We start from the raw sequence: 27397 nt of genomic DNA on the forward strand, positions 1-27397 counted from the left end.
TGGGGCTCCAAAGATTGATATTTTGTTGTAACACTTTTGTTCATTTTCAATAGACATGAAAGCATGTTTTCTACATATCTGATGAAATATATTTTGTCCTCCTACGAGGTGGGTCACCAAAACACTCCGTCTGTCTGCTCCTGCACCCTCTCTTAAATTTTAGAACCCATTGTGGCCCACCAGTCAAAAGAATTTGTCCACCCTTGCCCTAGATTGAGATGTGCAACATTGCAGGTAAATTTTTTTATTTATATATTTTTAAATACATCAAATAGAACGTATCCTGGTTTACTAGTGAATATATATACATATTCCTAATTAGGTAATTTCTCGCTCGACAGACAACACAACACCATGGTCCCATTTTCTTACTTTTATTTTAAAAGGGAAACAAAGACCCTTTTTTAATGATCACTATAACATTACCGATATCACAAACTGAAAACACTGAATCACCTAGTTTGAAATTAAATTAGGAATGTTACAAACAAAAGAGAAACGGTCTAGGAAAAGAGCAGCAAGTTGTGCCGAGAGACATGCCTATGTGTGACATCATTTAACACTCCGGGTTTATCAAACAATTCCAACCCCGCTGTAAGCAAAGCAAAGTTTACCAGTACAAGCACAAAAAAGGATAACAATAATAATAATAATAATAATAATAATGATGATGAAGATGATGATGGTGCTGTAAAGGTTCAAGGCTTAACAAAAATTCAAGTTGGTTACATACGATGCCTGCTTATGGCATCTATTGTGGAAAAGGTGGTGGCATGGGGTAGGGCACCATTGGTGGAGGGGGCGGAGGCTGCTGAGCCGGTGGGTGCGGCTGGGAACTGAAAGGAAAGGGCGGGTGATTGATGGTGTTGGGGGCGGCCCTGGGCACGCCCCCGTACTGAGGCGGCCCCTGGAAACTCTGGTTCCCAAAGGCACCAACCTGATGACCTGGCGCACCAAAGTTGCCCTGTCCATTGCTGCTGCCGAAACTACTGTTGCCATAGGCAGCACCTGATTTACCGTTGTTACCGATGCAGCTCCCTCCATTCTGGGCCTTACCGCCACCAAAGGCACCTTTAGGCCCGCCACCGCCGAAACCTCTGTCATTGTCTCTGAAGCCACTGGCAAAGCTGCTCCTCCCTCCCCCAGAATACCTATCACGACGGTCGTCCTTGTAGCCACCTCTTCCCCCTCTTCCACGACCTGGACAAGGAGGAGAAAGACCAAAAACACATTGAAATTAATAATGAGAATAATAACAATAGTAATAATAATAACAATAATAATAATGAGCCAACAATGAATGAATGAAAATACACTACTTATTACTACCTCATGTGCAATATTTATTTAACCATACCAAGTCAAACCCTTTTCTAGCTCTTCATTAATTGCCTTTTCCCTATTATTTTTGTAATATATTTAATGTAAATATTTATAGTGTATATAGGCTTGTAGCCTAATGCACTGTTAGCACCTTTGCAAAAGGATTGCATTCGTCCAATGTCCCTTTTTTTTTTTTTTTTTTTTACCCGTTTTAAACTTGTACAAATGGCAATAAATCTCTATTCTATTCTATTTCAAACCATCCCACATACATTCTAATAAGTGATATAGAAAATATGCAGTATGAATCTGGCCTTTTTGCTTAGCTGGGAGAAAAGCAGTAATAAAATAAACCAAGATAATAAGAACATTTCATTACAATGCATCTTTGAAAACAGTTCACAGTTACAGGAGCAGTTACCTCCTCTGTCCTCTGCCATCTGGATGAGTTTGGGGTTAATGGCCTGGTTGGCCTCGCGCAGCACAGAGATCAGGTCGCCCGCTTGTTTCATGTTGTTGGGGGTGAAGAAGGTGTACGCCGTGCCCGTTTTTTGACTCCGGGCTGTGCGTCCAATGCGGTGGATATAATCCTCGGAGGAGTTAGGGTAGTCATAATTGATGACAAATTTCACATCCTCCACATCTGTGAAAGTGTTGCAGTGTGGCAAAACAAAACACGGAGGCCACAAAGGATTTTGCACACCACAACAGCCAGATCAAAGAACAAAAAAAAAAAAAAAAAGTTAAGAGCTGCGACGGATGGGGGAGGGGGAAAAAACGGTGGGTGAGCTGTGGAGGCAAGGAGTTAAGACAGTAGAACCATCACGCACACATCTACTCCATGGGAAAACTACTGTGGGAAGAGAGAAACGATGCACACTCCATTGCGTACTAGAATCTAAATGATCCAAAGCGCATTCTCTCTTGTTACCCAAGGGAGATGGAAAAGATGGATTTAAGGCTTACCATAAAGGAGTATGCATTCACTAGTCCTTTCCCAATGCAGCCCAATCCCCCACAAATTGTCAAGTGACATCCAGGAGCTTCTACGCAGTAGGGCCACGATATGCACTGGGGGCCTCCTTCGTAGCCAATACAGGACCATTCAGCCTATTTTTTGTTGTTGGTGTAGGTCCACTTTTTTTTCCCAGTACATTCGCAAAAAAAAGAAAAAAAGTTAGTTACTTAAGGCCGCACTGCATGTCTTGCCAGGACAAAATAGATCAAAATACTGATTTGAAACAGGGGCAAAAAAAAAAAATGAAAAGAGGCCCAAGCACTGAACTGTGCGGCATCCCTTCGGGCGCCAGAACGATCCTCAACAACAGCCCCCCCCATCAGTAGTCTCATCCAGGCAAGATCTTCCAAGAAGCCAGTGTTCACTTGAGAAAATGTCTCTCATTGGCAGGTCTCGACATGACTAAGAAAACGCAGGCGAGGGAGGAACTTTAGTTTGAACTTTAGTCTCACTTTTTTCCTTCTGCTCACACTAGGTGCTCCCACTAAGCCCATAATGCATGTGCCAGGTCTCTTTAATTTGCTGAGACAAGTAAACCATCTCAAAACTGCTCTCTCCGTTTGAAAAACGGAAAAGGAAAAAAAAAAAAAATCCAGCCCTTTAAAGTGAGGAGAACACACCTGAGGCTGTAGAAAAGGCTTCACAAGCAGTCGTGCTATGTGATATAAGCTGCGGAAAAAGAAAAAAAAGTAAAAGAAAAAAAGAATCATATTTTTCCAAATCTGAAACAAGTGACGTGCAATACAGCGCTCTCCTAAGAAAACAGCATGCATGACAAAAGTCACAGCAATGAGCATCTGTCTGTCTCTTTTTTTCTTTTCTTTTTTTTAAAGGTTTCAGTTGGAAAAAGCTGGATGGCAACTGTCAGGTGAAATCCGTGGACGGAGAACAGACGTGTGTGTGTTTGTGTGGTGTGTGCGTGTGTGTGCGTGTGTGTGCTTCGACAAGGAAAAACAAAAAATCCGAGAGAAAGGCTTAGCCACACAGCCTTTTGAAGATCACTGGCACACAAGAGCTGTCACCTCTCTAGGCCCACTGGGTGGCATGCCAGTGGAGCACTTCCAAAATCCTTCTCACTCTCCAGGCCTGGGACTGTCATGCCTAGCGCCTGCCACAAAGACTCCACCTTAAGGTGAGAAAAACTCAGAAAATGCATAGAAATGTTAAAGAAAGCAAAAACACTTTCTTTAAAATAGCCGTTTCACTTTTAAAGAAGGAAAATAAAATAGCGGTGCCACTCAGTGATGTACTAACCTAAACCCCGGGAGGCCACGTCGGTGGCGATGAGGATCGGAGCTTTGCCGTATCTGAACTCTGAGGGAAGAGGAAGAGTGATTCAGCAATACAGCAGCCAGGCGGTGGGAATAAGAATAATTTTCTCTGTATCTTCCAAATCACCATTAAGAACCCAGTCCCGCTCCTGCTGGCTCTTGTCTCCGTGGATTCCCATTGCAGGCCATCTGTAGAATCCAGGTGTTTTACATGGAATAATAAAAACAGCAAAATGCGGAATTAGTTCTCATCCATCTTGCAAGCCTCCAACAGACAGCATTTCCAATTGGTCCTATGACTGCACTGGATTTAAAAAATAAATAAGATTCCTTTATAAGACTGAACTGCGGCTAGCTGCATTTTGAAACTCCTGAAAAAAGTAAGAAAGCAAGAGCCGACTCTATGCTGCTTAAGAGATTCATACTGTATGTTAGATGGTATTTTTTTATTTTATTTAAAGAAATGCACTGGTGGTTTATTTCATGGTCAAGGGGTTTTTTGCTTCACTCTTCACTGGCTTTGACAGCACTGTGGCAATTTGAAGTTCGCCACAGGCGGAAACATTTGGCTTGTGTCGCACATGTAACCGAACCGAAGCATTGAACTGAACTGGTGCATCCTTACCCATCTCTCCGCATTCTCCTTGTGAGTTCATCACACCGCCTTTTGGTCTCCACAAAGATAATGGTCTTGTTCTCCTTTTCGCTCATTATCTCCTCCAGCAAGCGGAGCAATCTTAACAAATGATAACAAACATGGCAAAAGTTGAGGGGAAATCAATGCCAGACTCTCACAACCCCAGAGTTTGTTTGTTAGTTTTGAGTTTCTCAGCACTGAAGGGGGGAGGGGAGGGGAACATTTGTCCACATCGCCAACTGACCTCAGTTTATTGTCTAACAAGTCAATTAAGCATCAATTTAACCCTAAATGTAAGATAAAGGGTACTTAGGAAAGCTAGATTGTATGTTCATTCGACCAATGACATTTCTTTAAATTTCTCATCCATCCACGGATGCTGAGGCAGGGCTCTGAACCTAGGTCGACCGAGGACTGTCACAAATACTCGACAGACTTGCTGATTAGGAAGTATGAAATTGATATTCACTTGTCCTCCTTCTCCATGTCGCTGCAAACATCAACTATTTGCAGGATGTTGTGGTTGGCGCTGAGCTGCAGTGCACCAATGTTGATCTGGACGTAATCTTTCAGGAAGTCTTCAGCCAGCTGGCGAACTTCCTTTGGCCAAGTAGCACTCCACATCAAGGTCTGACGGTCAGGCTGGGCGAGAGGGAAAATAAGGGACATCAAAGTCAGGTTAGTACACCGTCTTGAAAATTCAAGGATTCTGGTCTGAATTTGTCTTCATAACAAAGTCAGTGGGTAACCTGCAAAGCATTTACTTATCTGACATTTAAGGATATTTAAAGTAAAATATTACAGTATCTGTAATGAAACTGACTTTGCCATATTTCCGACAGTCATATGAGTGGGTAGGTACATTTCATTTTCTAAAGAGAATGGACTGAAACTGACCCTAATTTGTTCCACTATCTTGCGGATTTGCGGTTCAAAACCCATATCCAGCATGCGGTCGGCTTCGTCCAGCACCAGATAGGTGCAACGGCGCAAATTGGTTTTACCACACTCAAGGAAGTCAATGAGACGACCTGGGGTAGCGATGCAAATCTCCACTCCTGAAAAAAGGGGAATAAAAAAATTACAGGAAAACGATTTGTCACATTTGAAATTTTACAAATTTAACGTTAAATAACAAAGAGCAATCCCAAACTTCCATGAGATCAAGCAGGGTTGGATCATTTCCGTGCAAGGGATCTTACCTCTCTCGAGGTCCCTGATTTGAGGTCCTTTGGGTGCTCCTCCATAGATGCAGGTGGTCTTGAGGCGGGAGGCCCTGCCATATTCAGCAGCAACTTGTTGCACCTGCTGAGCTAGTTCACGGGTTGGTGCCAGCACCAGGCACTATAAAGGAAAAAAAAGTTTTCAAATTCATATTTGTGTAGTTATCACAGTAATCAAATTAAGCCACTAATAATATGGGTAGATGAAATGCACTGTGTTGTGACAGTGTCGCCATTTATTTGGCCAAACTGTTGGGGGAATAAAAGGGACAAAAGTGACCCACTTTTAGAAGCTGGGTACTTTACACTGGCACACACAGCATTAAAAAGTAATTGTAATCAAGGTACCAATGCATAGAATAAAGGCTAAAACTTGTAATCTTTATTAACTATTTTAAAATTGAGAGCTTCATCGGAAAGGTGGGTGGTGTGCAGACACCGGCCAATGTCGCCTTCTCACCAGAAATATTAAGCACTTACGATAGGTCCATCTCCGTGCTCCAAGAAGGGCTGATGTTGAATGTGCACAATTGCAGGCAAAAGGTACTGAAAACGTAAAGATCAGAGAAATGTTGATGGTTAAAATGTTAACATGAAGTGGACATCAGGCTGCTAAATTTCCTCTCCTTGCGCCGGCTAGAACAGATTTTTCAGTGTATTATCTGTCTTAAGAAAGGTTAGTCCATTAAGGCACCGTATAGGAACTTTAGACAATGCTTCTTTATAATTTTAATACAATCTACAATCAAACTGTTAACTCCAAGTGACAGCATACTGCTATCTGTTCAACTGGGTGGAAATGCAGAATTCTAATAACAACACATCAGGTAGATATAAAGTTTAAAGGACATTGTCATTCCTATTTTACGGTTCATTTTGCACCTACATATGAAAGATACATGTGCAGCATTAGGAATTTGATGTGTTAGTAAATGGTACAAGATGAGAAATACTTACAGCAAGGGTTTTCCCAGACCCAGTCTGAGCAATGCCGACCATGTCCTTGCCACTTAGAGCGAGCGGCCAGCCCTGAGACTGAATGGATGTTGGTTCAGTCCAGTTCTGCTTGTCAATAACCTCCATGACATAGCCTGAAGAAATGACTCGTGTGTGTCAAACCGCTGAAGAATTCAAATGTTGTAGTAATACTACTTATCCCAATTCTAAAATGACCCAATGTAAAGACTACGCTCGGCTTATCAAACATACCTGTGTGGCACCGTGCAACTTTTTACTCACTTGGAAATGCGGCTTCATGAAACTTTAGAATTGGTTTGGGGCAATCCCTTCCTTTGACCGTTACTTCTTTGCTTCGTCGGTATTGTTCAACCTCTTGCTGGAACATAAAGATGTACAAAGATGAGTAGGAAGTGTGCACATACACATAAACATGCACATAAAATATAAGAATTGTTGAGTGCCTATAACATTGTATTTTCCTTTACTTTTTTAACCGGGAAGAATATCTGAAAAAAATTCTGATATTTTGAAAACATGAAGAATTGCAGCAATGAACAGGTCTTACAAGTGCTCTGTGACTCGTGTCTGGGTGTTCCTGGTAGAAGTTCTTTTCAAACTTTGGGAGCTCATCAAGGTTCCAATGTTTCTTCCGCAGTCTCTCCCCAGGGTTGCCAAACTTTCCCATAGGGGGTCCACCCCTGCTTCCTCCTCCACCACCAAAACGAGGTGGTCCACCGCCATACCTGAGAAGTTAGAAATGGACACTGATGAATAAAGATCTTATTTCCAAGTGCTCTTTCTTATACTTTCAGTTTTCCCTGTCAGTTACCTGACTACCAGGAAAAAACTATTAATGAACCTCACATTAACAGCGGCAGCGATGCTCAGCACCACAGGTTAAATAAAACGGTGTTGATGTAACTTGTACATATTATTTTTCTATTTGAAAAGCAATTTGTGAATTAGTATTATTAACAATTATTAGTATTTGTTCAAATTGTTAGCTTTCAAGTTGCAACTTAACCAACATCCGTTGTGCATGTTGCTGTTTAGTCATGCAATTTGGTTCTTATTTGGTTATATACTGTTAATTTAACGTGGAGTGTAGTTTGTCTCCTGCTCAATGAGCTTCGATTGATCTCACCTATCGGCGACCCCAGTGACGAGGTCATTTTCGGTGCTTTTCGACTCATACCCACAAACACAAACGTCTTTCCTTGATAATATGCATGTGTATATGCATTCATGTGTCTAAAATGAACTTATAAGGGATAGGGAAGGGGTGGGAGAAAAAAAAAAGCTACGCTTCTTCTCACTGCTTGTCGAATATTGTCGAAAATTAAAAAAACAAACAAACAAACAAAAAACTGATTTTAATCGGATGCTGTTTTTTTAATGCCTTATATTCGAAATAAACGTTTCAATTTAAAAAAAAAAAAAAAAAAAGGGGGGGGGGGGAAAGAATCAATCACTCAACCAACCAATCTATCAATCAAACAAACACACTAGCAATATAACGTCACACGTCAAGAAAGCCACATTTTTGTGTGCAAGGTAAATGACCCACAGACGTTCAAAACTACGAAAAGTGACAGTTAAGCTTAGGTATTCTTGACACCACCAAAGCTGTGTACTTCCTTAGACGGCACACCACTGCGTCACATTCGCAATAACACGGAGTCGGGGTTGACGATAGCTGCCATTTTACCTCGAATTGACAGCAAAGACAGAACACGGCACACACGTCAACGCAGATGCACTTGTGTTGCTTAAGCGACTGCTGTACGGCTTTTTCACACAAATGCACAAACACAACTGATAATAGAGGCGTTAATGATACGACAGGAATGCTTCTGTTTACTGTACGCAGCCATGACAGCTAGCAGCTGTACGCTAAAACCCTTCATCTTGGCCGAACACCAAGACACCCGGAACCGAACCAACAGTGGACCTACCCTCTATCTCTGCCACGATCTCGGTCTGAAAAGCCAGGCATGGTGTTGTTGTGTTGTCGTCTGTTGATGTGAGAACTGCGGCGTAAACAAGGAAATTGCCGGTAGAGCAGCACAAGTCTTACGGGGTTTGGACGGAAGTGACGTCAGGAAGACAGCGCGTAGCAGACGGGGCGGGTGGACGGAAGTGACGTCAAGCAGACGGGCTGTGTGACTTTGGTGTCACTGCGCGACTACGTTAACAAAATACGAAGCCAGCATCATTTCACAAACCATTTAGAAGAATTTAAACAATCCGTTCAATCTTTGGATTGAGAAAATATAACGGTAATCAATTATTTCGGTTAAATAACATATTTTAGTACAAAACTGTGATAACATACCAATGATTAGGCTACCAGTTTTGTTTTGATTTATTTCACAGTTATTGAAAGTGTAAATTGTTTAGGGTGTGAAAACATTGGGTCAAATAAGAATGTTAAATGTTGAAAACAACAACAAATTTAGGTTCAAGGCACTAACAGCAAACAAAGTCCTGGGCCTTTTCTGTTTGGAGTGTGCATGTCCTATCTGTGTCTGCAGGAGGTTTCTCCAGGTAGTCTCCCCTGTGACTCTCCTTAACTAAAGACTCTTTAAAAAGATGTTGCAGTACTTCCCACAGCTGACTGACTTTCAAAACACCAGAGCAAATGCCATCTGGTGCAGCAGTTGTCTTCTGATTGAGTTTTAAGAGTTCTCGTCTCACATGAAACTCTCTCTGTCCCTTGATCTTGATTGATAATCATGAATAATAAAAACAAATAGTCAAGTTATGGTGTCACAAATGTTTTAATACGAATAAATCAGTGTAAATTATTTTCTATACAAACGTTGATGTAGTGTCCTAAATTAAGATTATTAATATTAAACCTGTGGTCTTTGGACACAAACACCACCATCTACAGTTCACCAAAAATATCTTGATTGTACAGCGGCTACCACGGTGGCGACATTGGTTGTGGGTTCTGGAGGTAGGACATCACAACTGCTGAGATAGATAACCTGATGGAGCAGAATGGAAAAAAATAAATGTTAACACCAAAGATATTAAAAAAAAACAACAACAACAACAACAAAAAACAAGCTTAAGTAGTTTGAATGTAAAAATGGACACTATTAGGGGCTCAATAACGCAGTCTGCAATCATATATGATTAGACTCACATGAAGCTGCTCATCATCTGTTTAGTATCCTCTGAGCTTCTGGAGTTGGCAAAACTGATGAAAGAGCAGTAGACTGCAATCCAGGCACACCACTTTAGCTGAAACACAACAATTAATAGATAAACACATACATTTAGTTGGGAGTTCTGCACTTTCTTCATCCAAGTGTCCAGCATGTTGGCAGTATGTGTCAAGTGCAGCTGTGATAAACCTTGTGGAACATGGTGTTGGTTATCCACAAACTGCAGCTAGTGCAGAAGTCCAACAAATGGACACTGCTGGGAATGTGCAAGCTCTTCCCACCAAATAAAACAGCGGTACAAATGCGTGAAGGCCTGTTTACCTTGAGCATTAGCCCACACATGCTGAAGATCATGCCTAGCAGGTTCATGTAATCAGGAGTAGGGTCTTCCAGAGTAGGATTAGTTTCTGTGCTTGGTGGTTTGTACCTAGAACACAACAAAGAAAAAAAAATGAGAAAAAAATGTTATTGTGTATTAGACGAAAGTTAGGTAAATGTTGCTTTGACAAAAGTTCCAGGCATAAAGTAACATTCACACAGACACATAGAAAATGATATGGAGTGATTGTAGTGTTCATTTTGTGATGTTAGGTATGGCTATTGTTGAAGAGATGAAAGCTTTTCTGGTATACGTTTCTATAGGCCAGTGGAACACTAGAATGCCTGCCTGATGATAGGAGTTGGAAGGACTGATGGATGGAGTGGGAGAGGCCCTCTTTGATCAGGTTGGCTTCGTTGATCAGATTTGGGGGAGAGCCAGTAATTTTAGCTGCATGATTCACAATGTGTGTTATGAGTCTTTTTTTTTGTGTTTGAGTGCGAGTTTGTTTGTACCAGGAAGAGCTATGGAACTCCAAGTTAGAACATCCTTGCTGACCTGAAAAGTTCTGAGGTTTCTGAGCAGGTGAACTGGAGACATTGTTGTGCTTTTTAGTATATCATTTTGTCTTTGTGCTGTTAAAAGGACAGGAGGGTATCAATTTCTTTGTCCGGGTACCTGAGTGACTGCACTTGTTTCACTGGCTGGATGCTTAGAGGCTGGAACAGGGGTGATGCCCTGTCCCTGCACCCACAGCACAGCTCCTTAGACTGGGTAGTGTTGAGCCCCAATGAGAGCTCAGTAAAAGTTCGGGACAAATTGTATACTACCTGCAGGTAGTGAGTTAGTGCACCAATGTTGGTCACATGTGCAACTATAGCTGTCAGCACAGTCTTTAAAAAGTGCACCTTCACTGGTACACATGTTGTTGGTGTACACAGAAGTAGCTTGGGGATAGAAAGAACACAACCTGGGGGGAGCCCAGTATTTAACCTAAGGTTGGTTCCTTGATTGAAATACTTGGCCACTCACTTTCAGAAAATTCTGATTGTGATTCTGTTGTCACTCTGTGATGCCACTTCAGATTGGTAGTCCACCACCCCAGGAGACCACCCACTATCGCCTACTATCACCCTGAAGTGGAACCATCGAATGACAGCTCAGAATTGCTCTGAAATATTCATCTGAAATTAAAAACAGTATAAGCACAAATTGTCGATTTTTGGAGGAGCATTATTTTTGAAATGCCACATCAGAACTTTCTGAAACTGAGTCAGGGGCATCGGGGGTGGTGTACTACCAGCCTGAAATGGAACCATCGAGCGACACCACGGACTTTTCCTGAAATACGAATCTGAAGTATTGGAAAAAAAAAAAAAAAAGCTATTCTATCTCTTTCTTTCTTTTTTATGCCATTGTGCTCACTCAATTACTGTAACGCCTAACGTAGAGCTAGCAGAAAGCTTTTGCCGAACTGATTGATGGCTTGACCGCAGTGGTGTATCCCTGAAACCTGAAACCACATTACTACCGTTTATAACAAACTAAACCGTTTTAGGTCGGTCAAAAACATTGCAACCCATCGATCCAAGCAATAAATACACTGTTATAATTACGAACAGCATTAACTGGGGGGACCCGACGCAAGATGGCGATCGTGTAGCTAACAGCCACGTCAGGTAATCCATCGGAAAGTGTGGGATTTAATGATGAGAAAACCGACTCCGTAGACCAACGAGAACTTCCGAAGAACGTGTCATTGGGATTAACGCGTTGTCGAGGCACTTTAGTGAATGAAATGTCCACACAGCAACACGTATTTGACGATATACGTGCGTTTTGTGTGGGGGGTTTCGGGAAGCAAAGCGTCCCTTACAGCATGTGCAACATCCCGGCTTACATTTAGTACAAAGTCTAAATGTCTTCTTACAAGTAATTACCTTAAAATCTTAGCTTGTCTTCTCGGGTCAGCTGAATTGTTGGATGACATTGTGAGATGTTAACGTAAAAACAGAAATTGTAATCCTTCTTCTTCTGCTGCTGCTTCTTCTTCTGCTGCTTCTTCTGGTTTCCAGCAGGCTGTACGCCATACGGCGCAATGCTGCCCCCACCGGTCAACCAAACTCCTCTAAAACCTCAAATCCTCTCGTACACTCCAAAGGAGTGAAGAAATTTCCAAACAAACTTTCCCAAAAGGGTCAGATTTTTCTCCCACCTCAAGGATAGTTCTTTTTTTTTTCTTCCCCTTGTCCTGTCTGGCCATAATGACAAGCAGAAGTGTCTCTGAATGTGTATGATGGTCAATCTCAAAATGGTTTATTCTCAGAGGTCAATCTTGAGAGTGTGAGCCACACGGGTCGTTTCAGGAGCTACTTCTTGAGTGGTTTTATTATAATATTCTTGGTGACATTCTGGCCATGAGCGGACTGAGGGAGGGATAGATAGGGGATGAGAAGGAAATAGAGAGGGGAAATGAGTGTGTGTGTGTGTGTGTGTGTGTGTGTGTGTGTGTGTGTGTGTGTGTGGGGGGGGGGGGTGATGATGAGAGGGATGGATGTAGAGGAGGCAACTGGCAACAATATACAACTATTGTGTTAAAAGAGAACAAAAAGAGAACAAAACAGATCGTAAATTTGCATAGCTAATTGTCAGATACTCGGCATATTCAAATGATGATAACCTGATTAATCTAAAGACAGAAAGAAAGAGAATATATATATATTTATATATATTCAAGGATAGTTCTAAGAGGCAAAAAACTCCGATACCCAGGTCAGCCAAATCAACAAACAACTTCTGCCTCTGCAGAGAACACAATTTACAAGACAGAAGCACATGCAACACTTTACTTCTCCACACTCACACAGTCCGTTTACATGTTTCCCCTCCACTTTTAAATTGCTTGCTAGACAGCAATGCCCCAACCTTAGCCTGATCAGTTTAACCTGATCTTTCCTCCCCAGAGAACTCTTCCATTTTTTTTCATACTACTGATGGTTGAATAGAATAATAATGTGGCCCCTCCTCACTTGATCCCACTCCTGCTGCCACAATGTTCAAAAACCCACCAACCTGCTCCAGAGCCCTCTCAACAAGAGAGTCTTAATGGGAATTCCTCCATTTCTATGAGCAGCGCAGGGATAGGTGTCATCCTGAAAGCACCACAGCAAATTCTCAGGGCTTTTGCCTGTACTCGATCTAACTTAGACAACACCGATTTAGCAGCTGCCACAAAGATGACACAGCCATAGTCCAAATGATTTAACCATTGCACGATAGACCATTGACAACGTGTCTTTTTCTGGTTGTTTGTGTTCTTTCTGTCTGGATGTTTATTACTTTCTCACGTCTCTCGGCATCCGTAGATCGCAGAAATGACGTCACGGGAAGTAGGCGGAGTTCGCCTCAAACTTCTAAGTGTGCACTGAGCATGGGTACAGCAGTCGCCAAACAAAACGGAAGAGAAACAAACGAAAGTTTGCTGTTTTAAAGCAATGGCATCCATTTCGGATGTTCTGCTGATTGTTAACTTGTTTCTCTCTGCCAGTGTTTTCGGGTTTCCTCTCCACCAAGACATTAAACAGACCTGTGGATACGAGGTTGGTGTTCCCTGTTTTATTTTATTGATGTGTTTTTGATCGCAGAGTTACAAAGTGGACAATGTATGCATGTATTCACGATGTATGCAGATTTGTACGCGATTTCAACCTGGATTTGTTGGTATTTGGCTGACTTTTGATGCAGATCTTAATGCTGCCTCATCCATTTCTGATTGTGTCTGACCTGATGCCAGTAGTGTTCAGGCTTTGGCACCTGTATTTTATTTGCTTTTGTGCCTCATGTGCTTAACTGACAGATTAACTTTTGAATTAAATTTAAAAAAAAAGAAAAAAAAAGGATTCAATCCGTGCACACGATCACGCAGTGATTTCTAAATTGATTCCAAGCTCTACTTTGATCGACTCCTCTCAATAACCAAGTGTATGTAACTGAATAAATTATTCACAAATAGGACTTTCCGCCCGCTACAATGTGGAGCGGAAACCTGTGAGGTTTTTAGACTTTTTTTTTTTTTTTTTTTTTGAAATGTCTTTAAGGTTTTCGGTATTGGCGTTGTATTTTATTTTGAAAGTTGGTTGTGTGACCCATATCACGAGTGAATCACAGATGTGACCCACGCGAACCAGCTCGTTTATTGTTACAGCCTCATAAAAACAACACCTGTTCAAACCAGATTGGGATTATTTTTTTTTAGTACTAAAAGCCCACTATTTAAAATAATGATAATAATAAACAATATACCAGGCTCAAGTAAAATGACATGTTGTGTGCATGTACTGTTCCCCGCCTTTTATTCTGAAATAGCTGTCTGGACTTTCCAATCGATTCGTGCCAAACCACTTCTACGGCCCTTAGGCTGAAAAATGATTTAAATAACAATTAATCCTATACAATCGTTTGTTTGTTTGCTTATTTGTTTCTGCATTTTATTTCAAAATTGCACTCTGAAATGTGTTTCTGCCAAACCACATGCAGTGACATGCAACGTTTCCTTCCTTTTCTATGTCTGTGTGTTTGCAGTCATGCCATGCCACCAAGCCCAACATGCTAAACGTCCACCTGGTGCCTCACACGCACGATGACGTTGGTTGGCTCAAGAATGTTGACCAGTACTTTTATGGAGGTCAGTTCAACGCACATACAACAAACACATGATGAGCTGTCAACTTAATCCAAAGACGCTGCACAACATATTTCAACGGAATGCATGCCCTCATCTCGTATACATGCGGTGATGCGTGAAGATTAATAGATTACAAACAAATGTTGACTGTTCTTCAAACTGTTCGCACTAGATCGCAACGACATCCAGCACGCGGGCGTGCAGTACATCCTGGACTCAGTGGTGGATCAGCTGCTGAAAAATCCAGATAGGAGATTCATCTATGTGGAGATGGCATTCTTTTACCGCTGGTGGAAGCAGCAGACCCCCAGCATGAGGCAGACAGTGAAGCAGCTGGTTAATGAAGGTACGTTGAGAAACAGCAAAGTGCATCATCACCTTACTCACCCATCGAAGTGTCTTTTCCTCCCCCTCCCCCGAGTTAACCTTCTTACGTTACTTGCATTGAAAAGGAAGTGATGATAGTAAAATCAACAAAAATAATATAGCTAGTACAAAACTGAGTACGGCACAAGCTCGCTATGGGAAGAGTGTAACTAAAACTGAACTTTCCGGACTATAGAGCGCACCTCAATATAAGCCTCACCCACTAAGTTTTTATTCATTTATTTATTTTAAATTGGAAATGTACATATATAAGCCGCACCGGGCTATAAGCCGCCGATATCTAGGTTGTGAAATGAGATATATATTGGATAGATAGATGGATTTACCGGTACACAGAAAGATTTCTTACTTGTTTATTTTCATAACTGAACTGATTAGTTTCCGAACGGTGCCGGTAACACAGCAGTAAAAGTGCCGATCAACCAAAACAGAAAAGTTGCGCACTGAACACACGTCGAACTGCTGTCACTTTGTCTTCATGCGCACTGGAACCATTAAAGTGCCTTCATGAACACTGAACCCAGAAACCACCTGGCACTGTTCCATCTTCCTCCTGCGCACTGAAACCGCTGAAGTCAGTTTCTTCAGTGTCAAGAGTTAAACAGCCTCAGAAGAGATTTGTCAGCTTTCCTGTGTCTATGTCAGTGTTGCTCTCCGTGTCGCCGCTTGTCTCGTTTTTGCACTTCCTGCTAAAGCGCACCTAAAGCCGCACCTTTGCATAAGCTGCATGGTTCAAAGCGTGGGAAAAAAGCAGCGGCTTATAGTCCGGAAAATACTAGTTAACTTAGTAACTGTTAACCTTGTTTAACACTTGTTACTTCTCCAGATTTAAATAGCTCGACAGACTGATTATATAATATACATATTGGCTGCGACAATTTTTAAGCAGTTATTAAAATTTGGAGAACATTTACAGAACAATTGGATGAGTAGGTCATTATGTACTGTACTTGAGGACATCAGGTATGTTTACATAAACTTTTAGTGTGAGTTTTCATAAACAAACCTACCAAACGCTTTGAGAGGTGCATCGCCACCTTGTGGATTTCCTTCTCTCCATAAACCTTCAAAACACTCTCTTTTTCTTAGGCCGTCTGGAGTTTATCAACGGTGGCTGGTGCATGAGTGACGAAGCCACGACTCACTACAGCGCTGTGATCGACCAGATGACTATTGGCCTGCGCTTCCTCAATGAGACGTTTGGGCCGTGCGGCCGACCTCGTGTTGCGTGGCACATCGACCCCTTTGGCCATGCCCGCGAACACGCCTCCATGTTTGCGCAGGTAGTCACCATCATGTTGGTGACTTTTGAGATATCTTAGTCTGTCGCCCCAGGTCGGCTGTGTTTGTGTAGCTGTTTTTTTTGTTTATCTTTTTAAAAAATCATCGAGGTGGAAACCCAGCTAGTGAAAACCATATTAATTATTGATCTATTTGAAGTTAGCTGTAACTGTGTGAGGTGGCTGTACATATTAATTAATTGCACCATTGATTTGTTGCTGTTAGATCAAACTAGGCTAGTGGTAACTCTTCTTCAATGTATGTAACAAACCAAGTGAATTGCTACCTCTTGTAATTGCTGAAGTCTGAGGATTGGTTGCATTATCTGTAAAAGTGAATCAGGAAGGCCACTGATTCAACATTAACAACATATTCAACATTAGATTTTGACAAACTTGTGTCCTTTTCCTCAGATGGGGTACGACGGGTTTTTCTTTGGTCGTTTGGACTACCAAGACCGTGAAGAGCGAAAGAGGAAAAAACAGCAAGAGTTTGTTTGGAGGGCTTCTGAGAGCCTCGCGCCTCCGGTGGCTGATTTATTCACAGGTAGAGTGAAGAATACTGATTCAAACAAATCACCTGCTCCCTTCACTTATTCATTTGCTTGAATTCAAGTTTTTGAAAAAACTACAGCATATTTCATCCATCATTTTTAATTTTCCCTATAGTGCCTAGCACTAGTGCTGTGATGGAGGGACTATTGTAAATGAAAGACTTTTCTTTCTTTGCTTTAATTGATTTATTTTGATTGTCTATTGTTGTGATAATGGTCAAGAAAAGAGCATTGTGTGTAACCATTTTGTGTTAGAAAAAAAAACAACAGTAATACTGCAAAAAAAATCCTTTTCTGAATCTTTTTGATTTGACCCTTGCGAACATTGTGCTTCTTGACCTCCACCCATCCAAAAGGGATCCTTCCTAATGGTTACAACCCTCCTGATAACTTTTGCTGGGACCAATCCTGCAGTGATTCGCCAATAAGGGACGACCCTGATTTAGAGGACTATAATGTTGACGACATGGTGATGCAGTTCATCAAGATTGCCAAAAGTCAGGTTAGTATCACTTACACACAAACACATGCAACCAGGTAGGCACCCTTTATATACATACATACGGTTTACAATTGTAAATGTAATATTTCAGCACCAATTTTAAATGCAATTGTAAAAATGGTGAAAATGCATGGTCAAAAGCAACCTAATCTGATGTGATATAAATCAATGGAATTTAAGATTATTCAGTATTCTGGATGGTTCGTGATCATCTGTGTTGCGCTCCCTTCTTCAGTCTTCAAATATATAATGTCATTTGTCAAATGAGACAGCTTGTGCAAATTCATTGCATTTTCATTGATACTGTCATGCAGTATGTGTAGCAAAATTTTTTGTGATCTCCTTTCAAACAATTCTTTTCTTTATGTCCTTTTAGGCAGCAGTTTATAAGAGCAATCACATAATCATGACCATGGGCTCAGATTTCCAGTATGAGAATGCCAACCTGTGGTACAAGAATATGGATAAACTGATCCACTACGTCAATGCTCAGCAGAAGAATGGCAGTAAAGTCAATGTACTCTATTCCACCCCTTCTTGTTACCTTCAAGAGCTGCACAACGCAAACCTCACCTGGTAGCGTCACTCTACTTCTACTATATGATGGAATTATACCGTTGTTGGTATGACTTTAATGTGTAGTGTCTCTCTTCTTTTTTTTTAAATTCAGGACTTTGAAGACGGATGATTTCTTCCCCTATGCAGATGACGCTCATGATTTTTGGACCGGCTATTTTTCAAGTCGACCAGCACTGAAACGCTATGAGCGAGTTAGCAACAGCAACCTGCAGGTAAACTAAAATCTGTTTGTTTTGGATGTACACATGAATTTATTAAAAACAACTCTACTCTTTACTGTGCTATTCATTCTGATCATAAGTTATTACAGTTGCATACTGTTACGAACCACTTAGGGTCTAGGGGAAACAAGTTCCAGGAGCAGGTTACAAACTTAAGATGTTTTTTAATGGTTTAACAAATGAATAACAACAAACAGCAGCAGCAGCAACAACAGTATCACAAAATTGTGAAAATATAGGAAGTAGAAAGAGAAAAATATAGGAAGTAGAAAGAGAAAAATATAGGAAGTAGCTGTAGGAAGGATGGGAAGTAAAAATGAATGAAGGTTTTAAGAGACATGAGGTCCAATCACCTTCAGAAATTTGAGCAAGAACCGGTTTCTGGTTCTCATGTAGACAGATACATATTATACATCATCATCGCAGCTGAATTCTTGTTGTCTGTGACTGATGTGCATAACCTCACTACCTTACTGCCGCCTGACTGCCCAAAGCACCAACAGTTCAAAACCAGAGCTCCTCCAGAACTCGCTGCACTTACTGCATTCAGAGAACTGACTCCTACACGTCTGAGTCACTTTATTTCTTCTCCGTCACACCTGTGTACCAACTCTCTGCCCTGGGTTACCCTTGTGGTCTGGAAAACACAGGATTCCTAACCTCTATTGAATCAGTGTTGAGTGTGCAGTGCACAAATTAATTTGACGTCAAGGATATGACATTTATTTACCCTCATTTTAGATTTGATTTTGAATAAAATATATTGAATGAAAGCATTTGGAAACACATTTGGAAATTTGACATGCAATGAGTGAACCAGAACCAAAGGAAATCTGAACCAGATCAAAGACTACTCTGAAGGTGGGGGAAAAAAGACATGTTGACTTTGTGTTGCCACTGCTGTTGTTATGCTAACAGTGACGATACATCAACAGTGCAGTTTATTGTTTGATTTCCTTTTTTCAGTCGTGCAACCAGCTGGAGGCACTTGTTGGTCCCGGCTCCAGAAATGGACCCTTTGGACAGGGTGACAGTGACACCATGAGTAAGATGTCTTAATCACATGAAAGATCAAAATTATCTTCATATAATGAGAATACATACATATGATAAGAAAAATGTCATCCACTTTCCATCTTAAAAAGCATAAAGATTGGGATAAAGTGACATGAAGAAGATCTTTAAAGCTACTACTACTAAAAAAATGTCTTGATGAGAAGAAGCTTTTGAGGAAAGTCTGTGAGGAAAGCGATTCAGCTGGTCAAGAAGGGCCAAGAGCTTTCAATCATTTAAAAAAACTAACTCAAGAACCTTAAACTTGATCCTGGACCACACAGGGAGCCAAAGCAGAAGTACGGTGTCATGTGAGGCAGCTTTGGTCTTCATCAGCATGTTTGGATTCTCAAGCTGTTGAAATGCTGTTTGTGGGGAGACCAGAAATTACAGCATTACAACAACCGAAAAAAAAAAGCAAGCATCAGTACGTCCATGTTGAGTGCAACAATCTGCACTAATGACATGATGTCTATCTCATTAGACACTTCAGAATTCTGCAGCACTACGCACTTCAGCCAAGTGCTGCTTAGTTTTCTCCCCAATAACAACAAAACTAAACAAAAAAAAAACGGTCTTGAGTGAGAGGGAAATTTGGCACCTTTTCAGGTTTGCTGGTAAGAATCCTGTATTCAATCCAACACACAATTCTTCTAATTATTTTTTTTAATCATTTGAACTATGTGTATCCCAACTAGTAAATATAAATGTCAGTCTTGCTCCTTGGCCTCTTAGTATTTAAAAAGTTCACAAGAGGGGCTCACTCTTCATTGGCAGGTCCTGGTTGAATGTGAGAGCACAGACAGGCCTCTCATCCAAAAGACTTCTTCAGTTCTGAAGAGGCTTCTACAGTTCCAACAACTGAGGAAGCCTTTTGGATAAGAGGCCAACTGTCTTCAAGATCACAAGAACGAGTCCAGTCGCCCCAACTACAATATACTGTCAATGGCAAAGTAATGTCACTGACCCGTTTGTGTTGTCTTTTTGTCAGGAAAAGCCATGGCAGTGGCTCAGCATCATGACGCAGTGTCGGGCACTGAGAAGCAGCATGTTGCAAATGACTATGCCAAGAGGCTGGCCAATGGCTGGCAACATTGTCAGGTAATCCATAACTGTTGTTCTGATCGGGCACATACTGCTGGGTTCAAGCAAAGTACATAGGAATGTACCAGGAATGCGATATCCCAGAAATAGGAACTGAGATTTGAAATTTGAAATGTTCAATTTTAACACAACAGAATAGAACAGATGACGGGATGTGGAAATGTTGATGACTGTATTATAACGGCAATGTTTAGAAAATAATATGACTTTCTTTCCAATAGAGACGAGGTTAACAACTTTTGTATGTGGGTCTGTTTTAAGGATTTATGAGCATTTTACAATTTTCTCTTCCAGGTCCTGATCAGTAACAGCCTGGCTGCTTTGAGCAACTCACTCGCTCAGCGAATCTACTGTAATAACCTCAACATCAGTATTTGCTCTGTCACGGAGTCCAGTGAAAAGGTCTCTCACACACACACACACACACACACACACACACACACACACACACACACACACACACACACACACACACACACACACACACACACACACACACTTTTTAGTTTCAAATATCAACATCTTTTCTCCAAAATTGCCTTTTTGTGTTTAATGATATAATTAATGTAATTAATATAAAAATAATTAATGATATGATATAATAATTAATAATTGTGGAAAGGTGACTCTGGGTTTCTGTTGTTCAGAGCTACACTGAGACATTTTTTTGTTTGATGCGGACTCTAATCTTGGTATTGAGAATGGATGGATGACTCTAACCTCTAACCTCACTTCAACGGTTGATCTTGATCTCTCTTCAGTTTTCAGTCAATGTGTACAACCCTCTGGCTCGTCCGGTCAACTGGCCTGTCAGGCTGCCAGTAAACGGATCGTCATACTTGGTGTCAGATGCTCGTGGCATTCCAGTAGACTGTGAGGTTAGTGATGCGATGAGAAGTTGTCCATGTTGAATGGGTTGGGCATAAAAAAAACAATCCTTGTCATCTCTGATCTAGTTAGTTTGATAATGATTTTAAACATTTTTTAATGGAGGTTTTGATGGTGTTGATTTTTTTTTCTTTTCAACAATGCATTCTAAAAAATATCTACACCGAATAATCTATTAAATACATGTAAATTAATGACTTGTAAATTCATTATTCCATTAATGTATTCAAAAGTCAATCAATCAATAGTTTTATTACGTGGCTAATCTTTCATTCTTTCTTTCTTTGCACTGCACAGTTGAGAGATTGGTCCCTTATAATGAGATGTGATTTGAATGATGATTATTTTTCTCAGGGAAAGTGTGTTGGATAACAATGTCAAGATAAGATTTCCCTGCCTTTCCCCCTGGAGGTGATTCGTGTGTCTCGGGCCACTCAGGAGGTGAGAAGAAGCCGAGGCTCTGCTGTGAACGAGCTGGTGTTCCAGATGCAGGCTCCTCCACTCGGCTTTACCACCTACACGGTCACCTTGCTCAAGAATTTGCCTCGGCCTCCCTCTCCAAAGCACCACACGCCTGCAGTCATTCAGAACAAGGTGGGTTGTGCAGCTGGATCATTCTCATGAACTGCTTCATACAACAGACGAGAACTTTGTTACTTTTAGTTAGTAATTTATTTGTTAATGTCAATAAATTAATACATTAGATACAACTCCTTAATTTTTTTATTTTTATTGTAAATGATATATTTGTTAATTGAAACATTTTTATTGTATATTTTTGAAGGTTTTACAAGTAGTTTATGTATTTAATAAACAGTGAGACTATGAGAAAACTCACTGCATAGGAAACCATAAGTGCGCATTCCCTTAAAATTATGCTATGTCCTCATTTATTATTGTTTTCTCTGCATTCTGTTACATGTGCAATCATTGCTTGTTTTTCTCTTTCTTTTCAATGCTCCAGTTCCTCAAAGTGACCTTTGACACGACCACTGGCCTTCTGAGTGGCCTGACTAACCTGGAAACAAGTCAAAGCATCAAACTGAAGCAGAACTTCTACTGGTCAGTATCCCATACACTACTGTGTGTATATAAAAGGTTTCATTGAGTGCTTGTAACAATAAAAATTTGTGTTCAAATACATTAACAAATAATAGTTAGCAACATTTAATCAAAATAAATCACAACAAGCATAAATTCGCATTTAAAATTCAATAGCAAAACAACAATAATCTAATCGTATAAAATTAAATTAGAGAGATCAATTAAAACTTATTTAAAAGCAAAAAATAAACAACCGAAGCTTCTCAAGCTGCGCAAATCAGTGCTCACACAAATCAGGTGCGCAGGCAGGACAACGCCGTAAACAGAGCAGAAGAACGCGAGTGCACATTGTCATGCACACCTCGCAGAGCGACAATCAATATTGCTAACAGAAAAGGAACAATACAGGGCAAAGAAAAGGACGTACCGTGTGCGCCTTTGACCAGTAGTAGTTAAAAACTCTTCATGTTCCGTTTTCTGTTTTGCCGTCACACCGTCTCTCTATCGCTCTTCGTCGCTCTATTTGAGCGTTGCCGCGGTAAACTGTTTCCGGTTAGCGGATGTCAACATCCGGATGCCAAAATAAAGGTAACCGGAAACGCATTACATGATCATTTACAATATATATATATATATACTAATATGCAACTAGGTTTTTCTTAAGACCGCAGACCTACAAGGCCATCACATCCTCCTCATTTGGGGTGCAAAAATTGCAAACAGGTTCACATTGTCACACTGACATCTAAAAGTACGTTTGTAATTGATGATCATGATGATTGATCATGTGACGCACCCAGTCTGTAAAGGCCGCACCTTTGTTTTTTTTGCGTGTGTGTTTGTGCTACACGTGGTCGTCTTCCAAACTTGCAGGTACAATGCCAGTGATGGCAACAACAGCCAGAGTAACCAGTCCTCAGGCGCCTACATCTTCAGACCCAACTCCTCCACACCTTTCCTCATCAGCAAAACCGCCAAGACAGAAACCATTCAGGTACAAAGCGATTCGCTGAGGAATTTAACGTGAATATTAGTTATACTATATTAGATGTTTAAAAGTGTCATTTGGAACTGCAGTTTCTACACAGGACACTCATTTATTTCCTGTGCACCGTTTAAAAACTCTTGTAAAACTTGGCTTTTAAAAAAAGAAACTTTTTTTTCGTCTTTTGCTTTAATATTAGTAATTATAACTTACAGCAGAAACATTTTGAAAAAAAACCAAAACACTTACAATACACAGATATGGACTCCCAATGTAGAATTTTGCTTTCTGAAAAGAAATATTGACTTTATTCATCATACCACTGCGAGTAATTTGATGCTGTTGATGTGCCGGATTTGATGAAAAAAAAAAAAGTCTCCACAATTGTGCCACAACATTCCACTTAAAAAAAAATAAAAAAAATCACATGGACTCATATATCAGATGTTTATTTCATTAATGATCAGTAATGTGTGCAGTTAAATCAATCTCCTAAATTTGAATCTAATTTTTTTTTAATGTTTTGTCATCTCCAACACGGCACGTGCTCTCCCACTCCCGCACCTCACCAGACGTCTGTAGTCACGGAGGTGCGGCAGTGGTTTTCCCCATGGGTGTCTCAGGTGGTTCGTCTCTACGCTGATAGCAGGACCTTAGAGCTGGAGTGGACAGTCGGACCGCTGCCCATAGAGTGAGTGTGTCAGCAATATCCAATCAGAAAGTCGGAGGATGGAAGAACAGAAAAAATGGGTAACACAGTTATAAAATCTATTGGAAAATAAATATGTGAGTTTTTATAAAACGTCTACTAACACATTCACTCACCGTGAGGCACGTTAAGCGTATTAATGAAGAGTAAAACATTTATAACTGTGTTTATAAGATCCATACCAAAAAGTATTCATGTCAGAAACTTGCTTCATAAATGATGCCTCCAGTATTTATTAATGCTTAACTAATGCTTAATAGTGTGCACTTATTTTAAAAAAAAAAAGAAAAAAAGAGTCTTTTGCCAGGCGATTGTGAAACTGACGGTTTTGTTTGTCCATGCAACTTTATCTCACAACATTTGTGAGCAGCGATGACCTTGGGAAGGAGGTGATCACTCGATTCGACACCAGTATCAACACCTCACAGTATTTCTACACTGACTCCAACGGAAGGGAGGTGCTCCAGAGAAGGTTAGCTTAGTTTCATTTATACACTTATAATAACAACAGTAATTGTTGCATTTGTTTAGAATCATGGCCAAACAATCAAGTAATGTTTTTGTGTTGTTGTTTTTTTTGTGGCATTGTTGCTACAGGACAAATTTCCGTCCCACTTGGCATTTGAGGCAGTCTGAGCCGATTGCTGGAAACTACTATCCTATCAACTCTCGAGCGTATATAAAGGTATGTGTTTGAGTCAGTCAGTCAGTCTGTTCTCCATCCATCCATATGTGCACATCTGTTAACAAACGAAAAATAGATTAGATTTAAAAAAAATCTTCAGGTTGCAGCTGCAGTGAAAGATCAATAGATTGAAGATGTTTTAAAATTATTACATTTTCTTAGTACCTGAGATTTGCAGCCCTCATCGTTCCAATAACTGTACTGTGTGTGTGTGTGTGTGTGTGTGTGTGTGTGTGTGTGTGTGTGTGTGTGTGTGTGTGTGTGTGTGTGTGTGTGTGTGTGTGTGTGTGTGTGTGTAGGATGACGTTGACCAGCTCACTGTGGTTACTGATCGCTCTCAGGGAGGAGGAAGCATCTACAATGGCTCTCTAGAGATCATGGTGAGATCTGTCTGCCCACATGTTACTGTGGTTTGAAGTTTGAGAGTTCCTGGTTGAAGACTGTTCAGTGAGAGTTTTCTGCTCTTCTATTCTGCTTTTGAACATTCATTTTTGGCTTTTCGGTCAAGTCCATTTCCAAAGTTGAGGAGGGTTTGCACTAATGGAACTAATCTCCATTCTTTTCTTTTCTTCTTCTTCTTCTAGTGTTAGAACCCTCAGTTTTGAACTGTAATCCAGTAGTAAATCCATTGAACCAAGTGTGGTGTTGAGAAAGCCGTTGCATTGATCTCGCCCCCCCCCCAGCTTCACCGGCGCCTGCTGTACGATGACACGCGCGGCGTCGGCGAGCCTCTCAACGAGAGCTCCAGTGTCTTCCCGGAGGGCCTGGTGGTGCGAGGGCGTCTGCTGCTTTCCCTGGAGCGGCCTGCCCACGCTGCCGACGTGCACCGTCTGGTCGCTCAGCAGATGGTGCTGCAACCGCTGCTGACGTTCACCGATGGAGAGCTTGAGCCACAGGCTAAACTTGAGGTGAGGCGTGTGCAGCCAAAAAAAACCCAAAAACATTTGTGTCGTCATTTCCCGTAATGGGGAGTTTGTTTTGTTTTGTTGTTGTTTTTTTCAGCCCGCGAGCTGCTCGTTTGCAAAGTAGTTCATACTTAATCACACGTAAATGTGAGAAATTCCCAAATTTATGCGAGACAAAACATTAAGTCTGTGTGTGTTTCTATTACAGTTCACTGGGCTGCAGGCTGTACTGCCCCCTGCTGTTCACGTGCTCACACTGGCACAGTGGGACACAGACTCGGTGCTGCTGAGACTGGAGCATCAGTTCCAGGCTGAGGAAGGCAAAATGAACACGCAGCCCGAAACAGTCAACCTGCAGGTCTGAAGTGCTACTGATGCTCTCCCAAGTCTCTGTTTTCACACAGTCTGCCTCATTTATTTAGTTATTTTCCTTGACGTAACAAATATCTCCTTCCCCATTCCAAATGGGTTTGGTTTGCTCTCTGCCCTTCTCAGAAGCTCTTTTCCACTCTGGAAGTTGTGGGATTTTCTGAACTGAACCTGTCGGCCAATCAGTGGAAAGATGAGATGAAACGTTTCAATTGGACACTGCAGAAAGGTAAATCGCTTCTCCATTATCTTTCTTCCCTTTTTGGAATTTCCTTTTGAAAAACTGACTTAATACAATTCAAACAATTTTGTTCATTTCTCAAACAATATTAATCCGCAGGTTCATTTTTTTTTTTTTGGAAAAAAAACAACAACTTCCGCATGGAGTTCATTTATAACTGTTGGCTGTTGACATTAATCTCCTGGTATGGCTGCTAAAGTTATATAGTAATTACATAGCACTAGTAGAGGCATGACCAGGTTGCATCCACAGAAACTGGGAACAAAAAGAAGTTGTGTGCACGCTGCCCAGACAGCTTATGGGCCTCGGACTCTGTTAGGTGTCAGCCGATAGATTGAATCTGAGATTCATCACGATCCAACTTGAGACGATTTGATGCTTCTTTAGTCGTCAGTCAGCTCAACACTTGATACATGGCTACATTCTGTTTCACATCGCAGTTCACAGTCACAACTCCGGGGTTGGCGGCTTTCCCCACAAACACAAACAAACAAACAAAATATTTTAAATATTGAGTTTAACGTCTCTGAGTGTGGCTCAGCTCAGTGTCAAAAGCATCTGCAGTGGTGTAGTCTGCACGATACGCAGGTGTACGCCGTACAACTTCTAGAAAAGGTTCTGAGTTACCACACAACCACTAAAGATGGCGCAAAGATACGTATCAGTATGTTTTTTTCACACGCCTGTTTAAAAATGTGATTAAAAGGATGTTTTATGTTCTGATCTGTTTGAGAGTCAAGCCATTGCATTAGTGGCGCTTCAGAGAAATGATTTGTGTTTGCACCACTTTTTGCATTAGATTGCTGAAACTTTATTTTTTTATATATATGTGTGTTAATTTTTTTTTTTTTTCTTAATTTTCACAAATTTGTCTCGTGACTGCTGTTGGTTACGTAGTTAAAGTCCAGCTGTAAACGACTGTTCTATACATTTACATTTAGACGATGACAGCGTCTAAATGTTTTTTGGGTGGGGGGGGGGCAAATTGTATATGTGAACTTACTTTCCCTTGGTTTTCTCCATCTTTGTGAATTCACTGCATCTGTTTTTCAGACGAGAGGCCCCTGCCAAAGAAGTTTCCAGATCCTTCCCAATGGGAAGTGACAATTAGGCCAATGGAGATCCGCACGTTCTTGCTCCGAACCAGCTCCAGATAGCCCAATTCTTTTCTCATTTATTCTCTGTTTTCCTGTAATTATTCAACAACACATTTTTTTTCCTTGTCTTATTTGTTCAAACGTGACAATCTTTGAAGACTGATGAAGAAAAAAAAAAATGTT

At 40.9% G+C, this 27397-nt stretch overlaps 3 protein-coding genes across 3 annotated transcripts; 1 reads left to right on the plus strand and 2 right to left on the minus strand.

Annotated features, from left to right (window-relative positions):
* Positions 1 to 360: 360 nt before the first annotated feature.
* Positions 361 to 8542, minus strand: LOC142880284 (putative ATP-dependent RNA helicase DDX5). The gene is made up of 13 exons (XM_076014084.1): positions 8388 to 8542; positions 6998 to 7175; positions 6712 to 6808; positions 6430 to 6563; positions 5953 to 6018; positions 5452 to 5593; positions 5147 to 5307; positions 4719 to 4891; positions 4238 to 4348; positions 3740 to 3801; positions 3596 to 3655; positions 1745 to 1966; positions 361 to 1200 (listed from the first exon to the last, which is right to left on the minus strand). The coding sequence occupies exons 1-13, from the start codon at positions 8426 to 8428 to the stop codon at positions 752 to 754; spliced, it is 1896 nt and encodes a 631-aa protein (XP_075870199.1). The 5' UTR covers positions 8429 to 8542; the 3' UTR covers positions 361 to 751.
* Positions 8543 to 9193: 651 nt separating this feature from the next.
* On the minus strand, positions 9194 to 12013 carry wdr83os (WD repeat domain 83 opposite strand). Its single transcript, XM_076014162.1, has 4 exons — positions 11868 to 12013; positions 9930 to 10035; positions 9587 to 9684; positions 9194 to 9425 (listed from the first exon to the last, which is right to left on the minus strand). Exons 1-4 carry the CDS (start codon positions 11915 to 11917, stop codon positions 9359 to 9361), a joined length of 321 nt encoding a protein of 106 aa, XP_075870277.1. The 5' UTR covers positions 11918 to 12013; the 3' UTR covers positions 9194 to 9358.
* Positions 12014 to 13331: 1318 nt separating this feature from the next.
* On the plus strand, positions 13332 to 27390 carry man2b1 (mannosidase, alpha, class 2B, member 1). The gene is made up of 23 exons (XM_076014041.1): positions 13332 to 13526; positions 14509 to 14611; positions 14784 to 14957; positions 16088 to 16281; positions 16693 to 16825; positions 17189 to 17334; positions 17711 to 17910; positions 18005 to 18125; positions 19101 to 19179; positions 20179 to 20288; positions 20586 to 20693; positions 21053 to 21169; positions 21591 to 21773; positions 22144 to 22241; positions 23097 to 23217; positions 23781 to 23899; positions 24288 to 24389; positions 24515 to 24602; positions 24902 to 24982; positions 25286 to 25510; positions 25716 to 25865; positions 26003 to 26105; positions 27171 to 27390. The coding sequence occupies exons 1-23, from the start codon at positions 13422 to 13424 to the stop codon at positions 27272 to 27274; spliced, it is 2964 nt and encodes a 987-aa protein (XP_075870156.1). The 5' UTR covers positions 13332 to 13421; the 3' UTR covers positions 27275 to 27390.
* The last annotated feature ends 7 nt before the right edge of the window (positions 27391 to 27397 follow it).

This window comes from Nelusetta ayraudi, unplaced genomic scaffold, assembly GCF_046127955.1.
Source record: "Nelusetta ayraudi isolate G7.1 ecotype Tasmania unplaced genomic scaffold, CSIRO-AGI_Nayr_v1 ptg000006l, whole genome shotgun sequence".
Lineage (NCBI taxonomy): Eukaryota > Metazoa > Chordata > Actinopteri > Tetraodontiformes > Monacanthidae > Nelusetta > Nelusetta ayraudi.